The sequence below is a fragment of the Lepidochelys olivacea genome (assembly GCF_965140295.1).
Source record: "Lepidochelys olivacea isolate rLepOli2 genome assembly, chromosome: 9".
NCBI lineage: Eukaryota > Metazoa > Chordata > Testudines > Cheloniidae > Lepidochelys > Lepidochelys olivacea.
The window spans coordinates 64,724,620-64,739,987 of NC_140419.1; the positions used below are offsets into that span (position 1 = coordinate 64,724,620).

At 45.1% G+C, this 15,368-nt stretch overlaps 1 protein-coding gene across 1 annotated transcript in view; it reads left to right on the plus strand.

Moving 5' to 3' along the window:
* The window catches only part of FRMPD3 (FERM and PDZ domain containing 3), a 153,314-nt gene that overhangs the window by 127,260 nt on the left and 10,686 nt on the right, over nt 1-15,368 (plus strand). The window contains exon 14 of the mRNA XM_084639524.1: nt 14,005-14,152. Within this exon, the coding sequence (XP_084495650.1) occupies nt 14,005-14,152 (148 nt within the window). The remainder of the gene's footprint in view (nt 1-14,004; nt 14,153-15,368) is intronic.

The window sequence follows — 15,368 nt, forward strand, 5'->3', positions numbered from 1 at the left end:
CATGCATGCCCCTTCCATTTTTGGGCAGATTAAGGCATTAATACATCAATAATAGAATGATAAACATCCTTTGAATGACTTTTTGTCTTTGACTAGTTATTAACGTTTGAAAGACAGTAATACACTGGCGTGAAGTGTGTTCCCAGCTGCCAGATGAATTCAAAGCAGCCTCGTTTTGTGTGTGTGCATTCAGTGCTCCTTAAAGATGCCAGATTAACAGCCCTGAAACCGAAGCCCTCTGTCTCTCCACAGACAAACACTGAACATTCAGTGATAGAGCGCGCAGTTCACCCCTGTCAGTGTGCTTCAACCCAGGCAGGGAACAGCTACCGTTGGGGTGAGAGAGTAGTTCTTTGTCTATGGCACATTCAGTCCTCAGCCGCTCAGCTGAGACTGGCCACAAGAATGACAAATACGATGGCAGTTTGTGATGTTGATTCATTCTGCTGTGAACCAGAATGAGACCCCCAAATAGCTCTCACCTGGTAACTCGCTGACCCCCCAAATTTGAACTGGCTACTTGGACAGGAAATGCTCTGTGTGGCATTGCCAGTCCTCTGAGCCAGACAGTCTCCTCAGCTTTAAATAACTTTATGAATAAGGTCCCAAGTCTTTCTCAACTACAGAAGCAGACCCATTCCTTGTTCCTACCATGTAGCGCGCACACCTGCTGTGAAAACAGTACTCATGTAGAAATTCCACCCACCCAGTGAATTCATACACAAATTGTGACTTCTTGTGAAATTCAAGATGGCTGCCCAAAGCCACCGAAAATGCCCCCATCCGTTCCTCAGAGGAGGAAAGGGGAAAGATATCCCACTGGTACAGGCAAGCAGGGTCCACCTGTATCTTAAGGCTGGAATGTGCTAGGAGAGGCTGTTGCCACCTATCATAATTATATCCACATGCAGAGACAGGGATTCAAAGCCAGAGTGTCTGACCCAGAACGAGGTATATGGTAATTTTAGACAGAACTGCAATGGATGAGACAGGCTAAAAGGAAAGGGAGAAAGATCATTACCTTGAAGTGCTAATCTGCTTTCTGTAATTATTCTATTGTCCTGTAGCTTCCCCTGTTCTGACTAAACAGCGGGATGCAAATAAATCCATTTCCTCTGTGATTTTAAACCATTAGGGGGCTGTGTTCTAAGAATGCCCTTTTCCCCTAGAGACCTGGAGTCGAATCCACATCACATTTCTAAACCCGCAGGCGCTTTGCAGAATAACAACAGCAGGGAAGGCATGTGAAAGATATTCATTTTAGGCATAGGCGGGTTGTGATGCTCTCTCCTCTAGGAATTCCCCTAATTAGCTACAGGCATCTACTAGCACTGGGTAAATACCTTAAAAAAATCGTCTCTGGACAGTCACTTGAATAAACAACTGAATCTGCTTTGTTTATGTCCATGGCCCTTTTGCGATTACTTTCGGCAGATATTTGAGCAACTGAGGTGACTGTGGAAACAGCAACTTTGAAAGTGACCATTAAAGGGTCCGTGTAGAAAGGCCATGTATAATTCTGAAACGTCAATCTCAGGTGCCCTACAAACCTGATCCTAAGGGTTAAAGTTCATCCAATCAGGAAACAGGCACATACCATGTGATTTATGTGACCAACCAAAACTAACCAATGCTTCTCAGACTTCTAATAACAACTGCTCATGCACAACTACAAACCAAGGGTTAGTTGCAGAAATATGTCAGTGAATAATTTCAGATTACAGTTACGCTTGAGAATATCAGAAACCACTCACAGATCGTTCATGAGCAGAAGTAGCAGCTATGTTGTCTAATAAATTATTCACTATGAAATAATTGCTTTGCTCTCAAGCTTCTCTTATATCCCAGGCTCTCTTTCCGAGTTAAAGACAGCACAGTCTAGCTAGGTGTGTTAAGGTTTTACAAATCAAAATGTGTCCATGGTTTATTTTTGTAAACGTTAGTGAAAGCTGGGGATGTGGGGGGAGTGGTTGGCTTAGATGTCAAACTTCGCATGCAGGTTCTGCAATCCACACGTTGCAGCAGTGTGCCCTGCACGGGAACCTGAAATTCAACTGACAAGTGGAGAGAACAAAAAGTAAACCAGCGTGCAGCAGCAGGCACCATTGCAATCATGCCTGTTACTGTAGGTGTTTGCTGATGTTCCTGCAATGTTGGTGATGTTCCCCCTAGTACTGCAAACACCACAGGGGAAAGTAAATAGCATGGTGGTGTGATAAAGGTCAGGATTTTGCAAGTGCCCAAGCAAATAAGGGGCCAGATTCTCAAGTGTACACAGTGCCTAAGCCAGTGCCCGTTGAAGTCAACAGAGATGACATCCTGGCCCTACTGTAGCCAGTGGCAAAACTCTTACTGTCTTCATTGGGGCCAGGGTTTCCCCTCCATTGACTTCAGTGAGCATTGGATCAGACCCTAAGGATGCAACACACAACTTGCATGGCCACTGTGAATGACCCCTGCTCTGGACCATCCTCAGCTGGGAGGTATGGCCATAGTGGCTCTCAAACAACCTCATCTGCCAGCCAACAGTATAGGGTGCATGGCTGTGGAAAAGGGGGGGTGACTGGAGCATCATAGAATGTCAGGGTTGGAAGGGACCTCATGAGGTCATCTAGTCCAACCCACGGCTCAAAGCAGGACCAATCTCCAACTAAATCATCCCAGCCACATTTGTTAAGCTTGACCTTAAAAACCTCTAAGGAAGGAGATTCCACCACCTCCCTAGGTAACTCATCCCAGTGCTTCACCACCCTCCTAGTGAAAAAGTTTTTCCTAATATCCAACTAAACTTCCCCCACTGCAACTTGAGACCATTACTCCTTGTTCTGTCGTCAGCTACCACTGAGAACAGCCTAGCTCCATCCTCTTTGGAACCCCGCTTTGGGTAGTTGAAATCAGCTATCAAATCCCCCCTCATTCTTCTCTTCTGCAGACTAAATGATCCCAGTTCCCTCAGCCTCTCCTTATAAGTCATGTGCCCCAGCCCCCTAATCATTTTTTTGCCCTCTGCTGGACTCTCTCCAGTTTGTCCACATCCCTTGTGTAGTTGGGGGACCAAAACTGGACACAATGCTCCAGGTGAGAGAGAGCTCAATTGGGGGGAGGGATAACTCAGTGGTTTGAGCATTGGCCTGCTAAACCTAGGGTTGTGAGTTCAATCCTTGAGGGGGCCATTTAGGGATCTGGGGCAAAAAGTGGGGATTGGTCCTGCTTCAAGCAGGGGGTTGGACTAGATGACCTTCTGAGGTCGCTTCCAAACCTAACCTTTAAAAAAAAAAAGAAAGAAAAAGGTGTGGCCTCACCAGTGCCGAATAGAGGAGAATAATCACTTCCCTCGCTCTGCTGGCAATGCTCCTACTTATACAGCACAAAATGCCGTTAGCCTTCTTGGCAACAAGGGCACACTGTTGACTCATATCCATCTTCTCCTCCACTGTAACCCCTAGGCCCTTTTCTGCAGAACTGCTGCCTAGCCACTCGGTCCCTAGTCTGTAGCAGTGCATGGGATTCTTCCATGCTACGTGGAGGACTCTGCACTTGCCCTTGTTGAACCTCATCAGATTTCTTTTGGCCCAATCCCCTAATTTGTCTAGGTCCCTTTGTATCCTATCCCTACCCTCCAGCGTACCTACCTCTCCTCCCAGTTTAGTGTCATCTGCAAACTTGCTGAGGGTGCAACCCACACCATTCTCCAGATCATTAATGAAGATATCCCTGGGTCCCAGCAATCCCCAGATGCCAGAATGGCCTGTTGGAGTCGTGGGCACACCAGTGTGCAGGTGGCCCCGGATCAGCACGATAAAAAAGTGGCCTAAATCCACTTTCACCAGCCACCTTTCTCAGCAGCACTGAGTGCTGCTTCCTCATCTGCCACTCAGGGGCTGGGCCATGACTTTTAAAGTGACAGTGTCCCGTTAAAGGCAGCTCAGAGGCTGTTTAGCACAGTTCCCTGGTGGTTGTTTTTTTCTTTATTTTTGCTGAGGAATACAAGATCTCTTCTACATACAAGTGTCAAGAGGGGACACAATGTCATCAAAGTCCAGACAGAGATGAGACTAGTGCCATCTCATTGCAGCATTTAAAAATCCATATGACAGTCCCAGTGGGATTTATTCCAGGCCCAATTTCCAATGCAAAGGATGTAGCGAGGCTGGTTAGTTTAATCCCAAGGAACTCTGAGCCTAGGCTTTCCATGGAAGGGTGGTAGTTGCCCTAAAAATAAGAGCATCAAGCAGACAGACAGCTGATTAGATCCAAGGCTTGTTCTTTGAGTTCAGATCTGACATTCGTTTCCTTTCTCACTGCACTCATGATGTGATTAATCCATCCCTTTCTATTGAAGCAATCATTGCACTGGGTTTTGACTCATTACAGCTGTATTTATTTTTGTGACACAGCCACCTTGTAGTTAGTTGCTTTTTATTATTATTATTGATATTCGTGGAGACATCCTCCTGTGCTCCTCTAAAAATTACATTGGTCCTGGAACTAGGGGTGTTGGGGGGGCAGTAGCTTGAAGTAGTAATAAACCCAAATACGTGCTTCTGCCTTCAGCACCCCCGCTATGAAAATTGTTCCACTGGTGTCAGATTTGTGCACGCAGCCAGGATGCCCCCTGGGACCTGGCTAACCTCACAATGGCATCTGTGGATTCAAAGGGTCCATCTTTTCCCAGTGGAAATTGCCACCTGGACTGCATGTCATACCCAGCTTAGGCGCACGTCTGAGTGAGATGCTAAGATGAGGTGCAGAAGTGGCATGGGAGCTGGTGATTAGCCAAGCACAGTTCAATCAAAAGCATCAGGGTAATCGATTTCATGTCTCCCAGCAGGGCCTGCTGCCAGCCAGCACTTAGCACAGATCAGGACTTTACAAAGGAAAACAACAAAAAAATTAATTCAGAAAGATCTCTGGCTGCTACTGTGCCTGGAATCTGGCTATTGATTTCAGTGTCTTGCAGGGGCCTTTGGGCTGCTTCCAGTGTGTAATGGAAATAAAAGGCCTTTCTACAAGTACAATCTGTAGCTTTCTAATCCTTGCATTGACTGGGCTGACACTTCCCCTCCTGCTCCCCCAGGGCCCCCTCCCTCATGTAAGTGACAAAGCAGGTGAATAACTGCAGTGCACATTGAGGAACCTTCCCTGGTGGGTAGAATAATGCTGGGCCAGATCCTGGAGAAAAGTCAATAGAATGATGCTGGATTGGCAGCCGCTGAAGATTCGCCAATCCTCATTGCTACATGGAGGAGCCAGGCCTTCCTGCGGTGTAGTGCAAGATCTGGGCCTTCCCCATTGTCATGGTGCTGCTCACCGTGGTCACTCAGAGCTTCGCGGTGGCAGCAGGGATGGAACTCAGACCCTGCTTCTCCCAAAGCAAGGCTTCAAAACAGCTGCCGTAAAGGAAACTCTCCACGAGCAGTATCACACCTATGACATACAGTGAAGCAGTTCTGATTCTAGCCATTGGTGCACGTACACCCATGCCCCTGCATGACAGGACTAGCATCGATCTTTAAAACATTTTGGGGCAGAGGTGGACTGAGTTTATTCACAAACATTGCCATCAACATCTGTTTTATAGGAGCTACTGGTACAATTATAAAGACTGGGAGGGAGGCAATCGGATATCAAACAGACCTTCCTGTTATGCAATGTACAGGCCTTTCTAATGGTGATGGGGGGGGAGGGTATATGTGTATAAGTAACAGGATCTGCTACTCTAAACTGCATGAATCCATTCGTTTTATTTGCACTGAACCATGCTGAAACCCTTCCTTCTGGAGAGAGTGAGAGGAAGATTGAGACTTTTTTCTTAGGCTTCTAGTTGGGAGGAGCAGATGGAAATGCTGCTAACCAGACTCTTGCTAGTTAATTAAAACAAGGCACCCAACAATATGTGGTGTCAGAAGTAGACACACTCCTCTGCCATCTAGAACACCGTGGATATTGCTGGCTTTCCTGCACTCAAAATGAACTGGAATTGGGCAGCAATTCAGAAACAGGATAAAGGTCCAAACAGCTTGTGGAACTGATATTTTCTGGACCATATGAAGCCAATCTGAATAAGAAACAAATGCAGCTATCCAAGACTGTGGACAGGGGCAAAAGCAGAGGCACTTTCAGCATGCGGTCCGCTCCATCGGTGCAGAAGATTGGAAAGCACTGAGAACTTGCTTTGATAAATATAAAGCATATGCTATGCCGAAAACAAACCCAGTTTTTGATTGTTCAAAACTCCACAGCAAAGTGCAAGGAGTCAGAGAAACATTTGACTAGTCTGTAAGAAAATGTAAGATTACAGTGATATCACAGAGATGATATCACTCTATGAGACTGTGAGAGACTGTATCGTTGTTGGTGTAAAGAAGAGAGGAACTTCCCTGTGGAGGAGCCATGCTTTCCCTAGAAAAAGCTATGGAGATAGCTAGAGCTAATGAGCTAACAGGAGCCCAGCTAAAATCAGCAGCCACTGGAATCAAGGTGGAGAACGATACTCAAAGTTATATACCCATCAGGGTACTAACCCAAAGGCTCTGAAATTGGACAGAAGCTGCCAGAAATTAAGCAGATGATCAAATTTGGTCTGCAAAAGGGGTTGCTGATCAAACTGGAATAAACAGAATGACTTTACAAAGGCCTTCAGATTGTATACAAACAAAGCTGGGAATTTTCCTGATCACAATGAGCTTTGAGTTGATAGAGTCAGAGCTAATAATGCTTAAGGAGAAAAAAAGTCAGGCACCAGTGAAGAACTGACAGTCTCGTTAGGCCCAGATGCTCAGATTATTAGCTACGAACTTGACACTAGAAGTCAAATAAACCAGAGAATGTAAATTATGTATATTCAGACCTCAGGTTCTATTGCAGCACATGAATGGGCATCTCTCTGGCTATGAGTGGACAGTGTAAAGTACACTGAAACAGATACAAAAATAACATACTTAAGCTTGAAGTTCATATTGTGGTTATGCCTATTCATGGATTTAAAGCCAGAAGGGACCATCTTGATCATCTAACCAGACCTCCGACATAAGGCAGGCAGAGAATTTCTCCCAGTGATTCTCCCATCAAGCCCTATCACTTCTGATTGAGCTACAGCATAACCTTTAGCAAGACATCTAATCTTGATTTAAAGACATGGGAGTGATGAAGAATGCACCACATCCCTAGGGAAGCTGTTCTAAAAAGCTGTCCCATATTTCCTGTGTGAATTTGTCTAATATTAATGTCCTGATGGTGCTGGTTGAAAAATAGGAAAATGTTAATGGACATTTTCTTTAAAATTTTTGTTCTCTTTTTTTTTTCATTAAAATTTGAAATTTCAACATAAAAATTAATTGAAAAATCAAAATGTGGAAAAATTCAGCCAATTCTGTTTCCAGCCGCTCTGGATTTTATTGTGCTTTTATCTGTGAGTGTAAAGAGCTCTCAAGCATCAGATATCCTTGCCTCAATAGTGTACTTGTAAGTTGGGGTCTGGATGGATGTTGACATCTTGACTGGACTAAGCTGGTGCAATGTGTAAATCCAGCTGAGACAAAGTTTGAAATTTTCAAAGGAATAGGATTGGTCCTTTAAATGTGTCCTCGTTTCTCTTGACCCAACATTCATCCAAAAGGTGCCACTGCACGGCAGAAAGCAGATGAATAATTCAGTAACAACATCCACAGAAAGAAACTGTAATGAGAGTGATCCAGTAAGCTGACATTCAAAAACCATAACATTCAAAAGCCAGTTGGAGAACACTTCAATCTCTCTGGTCACTCGATTACAGACCTAAAAGTGGCAATTCTTCAACAAAAAAACTTCAAAAACAGACTCCAACGAGAGACTGCTGAATTGGAATTAATTTGCAAACTGGACACCATTACATTAGGCTTGAATAAAGACTGGGAGTGGATGGGTCATTACACAAAGTAAAACTATTTCCCCATGTTTATTTCCACACCCTCCCCCCCCCCCACTGTTTCTCACACGTTCTTGTCAACTGCTGGAAATGGCCCACCTTGATTATCACTACAAAAGGGTTTTTTTCTCTCCTGCCAGTAATAGCTCACTTTACCTGATCACTCTCGTTACAGTGTGTATGGTAACACCCATTGTTTCATGATCTCTGTGTATATAAAATCTCCCCACTGTATTTTCCACTGCATGCATCCAGTGAAGTGAGCTGTAGCTCGAGAAAGCTTATGCTCAAATACATTTGTTAGTCTCTAAGGTGCCACAAGTCCTCCTTTTTTTTATGCGGATACAGACTAACACGGCTGCTACTCTGAAACATCCACAGAGAGCATCATCCAGGGAAGGGTAGATCTGTTGGTGATATGTGGTCAAGAGATTCCAGCCGTGATACAGTAATGATCCCAGTGAAAGAATGGGCACCCAGAACATGCCAGTTAGTGATCAGAAAATGGCAGATATGAAACAAGTCATCATGAAAGGTCAACATGTGAAATGTAAAAATGAAATGGTCAGGCATTAGAAGGAAATAACCTTGCATAGGAGCCAGGGAGATGAGCACTCAATCTTGCAGTAGTGTTTAAGGGTGAGAGAGGATTTCATGTGCATGGAGACAAGATACACCAGTATGAAGACACATGGAGCTTGTGCCATGGAGAACAGAAAACAAATGCCCATGACATACTGTGACATTCTATACCTTGGGGGAGCATACTGTAACCCCCATATTCTTCATTTTCATATAATCGGGATCTTACCTATAAAGCATGCCTTATCAGGGGAAAGGTTATGATCTGCTGAAAGTTATTTCTCTATCCATAGATGTGTATCATTAATGCATATGAAGTTATGAGAATTGTGTTGTATGGTGGTCACTAAAACATGCTGTAAATTGGGGAATCAGCCAGATATTAGTTCCCCAGAGGCAACAGCAAGGAAAGTAACCAACGCCTGGGCGAGGTGTCAAACAACCCATCAACAGCCATTGTCCAGCAAGGGAACAATGCAATGACTCACCTGCATGAGGCCCCACCAGGGGAATTGCTCAACCTTGCTTGGAGGGACTCAGCGATGCACACAGGCGTGCGTGGACTTGTGTTCTACAAGCACATGGACTGAGGGTATAAAACAGGCCGAGTGGACACATCCTGGGCCCTTCTCCTGCCCCCACCTATGCTGCAAGCAACCAAGACACTGAGAAGAAGACAGGACTCCAACACAGAAGATTGGCCCAGGTTTAAGGAACAAATCTGTATATTAAGGACTGCAATATCCAGTGGGGTGAGAAAAACTGCTTAATCTAGATGTTGCGCAGTCTAATAGGGTTGAGAGTTTAGACTGCGTGCTTTTATTTTATTTCCTTTTGGTAACCACTCTGACTTGTTATGCTTTGACTTATAATCACTTAATATCTATCTTTATAGTTAATAAATCTGTTTGTTTATTCTACCTGAAGCAGTGTGTTTGGTTTGAAGCATGTCAGAGGCTTCCCTTGGGATAACAAGCCAGGTACATATCAATTTCTTTTTTAAATTGACAAACTCATAGAAGCTTGCAGCGTCCAGTGGACACAACCTGGCACTGCAAGATGGAGGTTCCTAGGGTTGTGTCTGGGACCGGAGATATTGGCTAGTGTCATTTGCTTGCAAGTAGCTGGGAGCAGCTTACATGCCAGAGTCTGTGCGTGAACAGCCCCGGAGTGGGGGTTCTCACAGCAGAGCAGGGTAAGGCTGGCTCCCAGAGTCAAGGATTGGAGTGACCTAGCAGATCATCGGTCTGGATAACACCAGAAGGGAATGTCACACAACATGATGCATATTAGAAACTGACCAAATTGTCTCAAGACATCCCATATGCCTCAATTAAGCATCTAAGCCTATTCAGCAAAGCACTTAAACACGTACTTCCATTCCATTGACTTCAATGAGACTTAAGCACATGCTTAAAATTAAGCATGTACTTAAGTGTTTTGCTGATTGGAGAAAGATTTAAGCAAGTGCTTGAAGCTTTGCTGAACTGAAACCTAAAAGAGCATGCCTATATAAAAGGATCAGTAATACCACATGAGCTGCCATGAGGACTACAGCAGACCACTGGCACTGATTTGTTTATGTGGAACAACACAGGCTGTATAAGTGTTGTTGATTATTACAATAGTAGTTAGGATACCGGAAGCCCTGCAATAATCCGGAAGAGTTGATTTTCCAGACATAGAATACCTGGGGGGGAAATAACAGTCTTTGACAATACCCCTCACTGTTCCTTACAGGTCTTTGCCAAACAGTGAGATTCTAAACCCATCGTGGTAAATCCATGTTATCCACAAAGAGAAAACAATCAAAGCCATAAAACACAGCTCAGTTCCTTTATTATTATTACTCAGCAGCTCAACTGAAAGCCGTTCAAAGCTAGTAAATTCCCCAGCAACATTGATTGTAAATTGAACAACTGACTATTCAGAGTGGAAATTTTTCCCATTTATTCCCAAATCTGATTTAACAAAGTCTCTTTTTAACAACCCATTTTCCTTGCATGCTTGGAATATATAATATAACCAAGTATCTTTTTAACAACTCATTCTCCTTGCATGCTTGGAACATATGGACCTAGATTGATAGGATTTTAAAGTATCTTGGTTTACCCCCTCCTTTGTCTCTCATTCATAATACCTTCTCTTTTCTTTTACCAGCCCAGTTAGGGGGTAAGCAACTGGATCAAGTGTGATGTGGTACAACTAACAATGTCATTTAATTTTCACTAATAAAACCTTCACACTTGACCAATTGTATAACAAAACTAGCACCCGTCATTTGCCTAAATGTCATTATCGTTTAATCAGGCAATGTGTTTTGCCGAATAACAAAGCAGTAATGCTAAGCTAGTAATGCTAATTGGAATTAAGACTTCTTGCTTGCAGAATAATAATGCTATAGTCAGATGGGATGCGCATCTTACTAATTACCAAACAAAAACTGAGTAGCTGTGCTCACTTGGAGACATGGCAAGGGACACTCAGCATTGGTAATCCTCATACGTTCAGCCCTTTGGCTTTCAGATATCTGCAGAAAGTGCCAAGTTGCATTGATTGCAGAGTCACTCAGAACCCAGTCCTGTTTCGTTCCTGATAGAATATACAGATCGGGCTTCTCTGACAATGATTCGCATTGGAGAGAGCATGGACAATCTGGCTGTCTGATTCATATGGTGGAATTGTCCAAAAATCAAAATATTGTGATTTTAGTAGAAAAAATTCTTGAGGCTAGGTTCTCACTGCATCCGCTCCACTTGCCGCAAAGGAGTGAGGAGGCATCAGGGAGCTGGTTACCCAGCCCTGGCATCTCTTAGAGCTCTGCCACTCCCGCTGTGCAAGGGTGGGCAGGCAGCTGGTACAGAAGCTGGCTCCATCAGATTTTTGCCAGTAGGGAGTTCTCTTCCACAAGGGGACTACTCCAGTAGCCATTTATGACCATTGCTTGGCTGGCTGGTTCTTGCTCACGTGGTCAGGGTCTAACTGATCGCCATAAGTGAGGGTCAGGAAGGAATTTCCCCTCAGGTCAGATTGGCAGTGCCCATGGGGGTTTGTCACCTTCCTCTGCAGCATGTGGGGTGCCAATCACATGCCAGGATTATCTAGGTATATCTCACTTCATTGTTTCCCTGCCATTGCAGGGGCCTTGGGCACTGGTGTACCTTGGTCCTTCCAATTTTCTGCCTGTGGCACATAAAAGTCATGTCTCCTGTGGACTGTAATACTGTGATCTAATTTCGGCTGTTGGATTTAGTGTGCAGGTGGTGGTGGTGGCCTGTGAGTTACAGGAGGTCAGATTGGATGATCTGGGGGTCCCTTCTGCCTTTAAACTCTGTGACACTCCGACCAGAATCTGCCCTTTGCACCACCAGCACACAACCCAGAATCTGGCCTTTGAATTGAATTTTATCCCCTCCCTTAGCACCATCAGATGCTGACAGTTGCTTCTGCAGCCTCGGTCAGGTCTTATCGCTTCATTTCTTGTTGTTAGCTCTCAGATTACTCTTGCTGCAGACTGGAAAAACCAAGTGCTCCCTCCTTCGACAGACAACTTCAAACACCTGGGAAGTCTTCAGCATGGAGAAAAGGGATTAGCCTCCAGCAGAAATCTGGCAGAGGGGCATTGCTTGCCATGTACATTGGCCAAACTGTACAGTCTCTACGTAAAAGAATAAATGGACACAAATCAGACGTCAAGAATTATAATGTTCAAAAACCAGTCGGAGAACACTTCAGTCTCTTTGGTCACTTGATTACAGACCTAAAAGTTGCAATTCTTCAACAAAAAAACTTCAAAAACAGACTCCAACGAGAGACTGCTGAATTGGAATTAATTTGCAAACTGGATACAATTAACTTAGGTTTGAATAAAGACTGGGAGTGGATGTGTCATCACACAAAATAAAACTATTTCCCCATGTTTATTTCTCCCACCCCCACCCCACCCCCCACTGTTCCTCACACGTTCTTGTCAACTGCTGGAAATGGCCCACCTTGATTATCACTACAAAAGGTTCCCCCCTTCTCCCCCCCCCCCCCCGCTGGTAATAGCTCACTTTACCTGATCACTCTCCTTACAGTTTTCAGAGTAGCAGCCGTGTTAGTCTGTATTCACAAAAAGAAAAGGAGGACTTGTGGCACCTTAGAGACTAACCAATTTATTAGAGCATAAGCTTTCGTGAGCTACAGCTCACTTGAGGAAGTGAGCTGTAGCTCACGAAAGCTTATGCTCTAATAAATTGGTTAGTCTCTAAGGTGCCACAAGTCCTCCTTTTCTCCTTACAGTGTGTATGGTAATACCCATTGTTTCATGTTCTTTGTGTATATAAATCTCCCCACTGTATTTTCCACTGAATGCATCCGATGAAGTGAGCTGTAGCTCATGAAAGCTTATGCTCAAATTCATTTGTTAATCTTTAAGGTGCCACAAGTCCTCCTGTTCTTTTTACAGTGATGTGTGGCTCTCATTTGCACTGGCCTCAGTTTGTTTACATTTAACCCCCTTGAACCACTCCCTTCTAGAGAATTTGACTTCTATGGACTGGGCACTCATAGGCTTTCAGACTGGGGGTCTGCCCTGAGTCCAGCCATCAAAGGCCAGCCACACTGCAGCTGCACCTGTGCAAACCCCTAATACATACAGGCACACGCTATCGCATCAGCAGAGCAGCTTGAACTGCGCCAGTGCAAATAGCCATTCTGCCTGTCTACCCCAAGGGTTTAAACTGGTTCAGCTTTGCCGTGCCTGGCCACTGATGGCAGGAACTGGGGCAAATCCCCAGTGTATCCAAAGCCTTATCTTTGCAGGTGGAAATAAAGTCCACTCTTAACAACGGCCTCTACCTAGTGTGGCTAAAACAGGATGATGGTGGTGCAGGGGGTGGGATGGTGATTGCGACAATTTTACCATATCAGAGTTGCAGGGGCTATATTCTATACAGAGAATAGCTGAGATTGTGTCTGAGCTTTCCCTTAAAGCAGGGATTAAAATCCTTTCATAGCATGAGAATCAATGTTTCTCCTAAACAAAATGACACCGCTTGCTCCTAAGGCACAGATTTAATTTTCCAGATCGTTAGCAGTAAATCTCTGCCACAGGTGAGGAGTTAATAATTCACCCTTCCTGAAGTTTCATTGCTGGAAGCTCACATTTCTTCAGACCCCTGTAGGTCCCGGTGGCTTCGTTTTAACACCGGGTGGCGTTGGTAGAGTTAGAGCTATGTGAAATCTCGTACCTTGTTTTTCTGTTTGGGGATAAGGAAGAGGAAGCGGTGTTTTTTCACCCCATGATACAGCCGAGTCATGTTTCTTGGGTCGCTGGTTTCTTCTCTGTGGATCTGGTTGTGTGGCAGAGCCATGGCTGAGGGGGAGAAGTGGGGAGCATTCCCCTCCCACTTAGAAAGAACACAATCCAGTGTAGGACCCACAAACACAGTCCCCTTCGGTGCACTTGGCTTCATTTGTGTATCAGCTGAAACCCATTGCCTTTATTTGCTTTTCCCTTTTTTCCTTTCCAGCCGCTGGTGCTGCTGATGGAGTGGCCCGAAGCCACCAATTTTGCCTGCCTGATAGCAGGCTACTGCCACCTCTTGGTGGACACGAAGAAGATGATCTTTTCTAGGCCGTCCAGCCAGCCACCGCCTCCTCCTCAAATTTCCAAGGCAGGTACGTTTCAGCCTCTGGTTTTTGTGCCCCCTACCCCGCTATTTAGCACAGTTAGGATGGATTCCTTCTGAAATCTCCTCTTCATTGGGATGGAAGCAAAACCAACAGGGGCCCTTTCTACACAGCAGGCAGCATTGGCTAGCAGGAGAAAGCTGGGTTTCAGAAGACAGAGGTGCTAGCTCTGGGTATACCACTGGCTCACTGAGTGCCCGTGGTAAATCTCTTAATCTCTTGGTTCCTCTGTCTGTGAAAGGGTATCAGTAATTATACCCCCACCTCTGGTCACACGCAAAGCAGCATTTAGTATCATAATATCCAATCCACATGGAAGATCTAAGCTGGCTCAGCACAATCCTGTCATTTATAAAGACTTAGTGCCACCAGCAAAAATCAGCACTGGATCCCCACAGGCCAGCTTGCAATGTCCCTGCAGAGATGATGTGCAGATGCTGTGACTCACGATCCTACAGTTGGCATGAGTTTGCAGGGTTCTTCGCTGAGGAGGCTGTCCTGAGCATCTGTGCAGAACAAAGGGACTGTACTTGGGAATGTTTTTCTGCTGCCTTTACTGATCTGCAGAGATGTAGATTCAGACACACCGACATCCTCCAGGGAGTGTTGGAGGAGCTGCGCTGAGGGCTTCTGGCACTGCAGCTGTTGTGCATTAGAACCGAAGGTGTGTGGCCCAGATTCCCAAAAGTGACTCATGATTTTGGGTGCCTTAATTTTGAGGTGTCCAACCTGAGAACCTTAGAGGGGCCTGGGTTTCAGGGGTGTGTGCTTAGCACATCTGGAAATCACGCCACCTTTAAAGGGGACTCATGTTGGGCACCCAAAATCACCAGTCACTTTTGGAAATTTTGGCCTATGCAGGGGGCAATACAGAGTGTAGAAGCAGAAGCATTAGCTAGGCAAGGAGATTCTTCTTCGCTAAGATGCACATGGGGTTTCATGTCTCCATTTGAGATGGGGCCAGTTGACACTACCTTAAAGGGCCAATACCCATCACAGGATCCCATTCTGTAACTGAAACAAATGTGTCAGGGTAGATCCGGCCTCTTCCTCTGCAGCCACAAAGGACCCAGTGCCACACTGCCTGGGGGCAGGGTTGGGGAGCTCTCTCTGTGTCTTCATGCAGCTGGATTTGGGGTGTAGGACAGGAAAAGAAGTGGAGGGAGGCAACGCATTGGTGGCTGTTTGGATCCAACAGCCAATT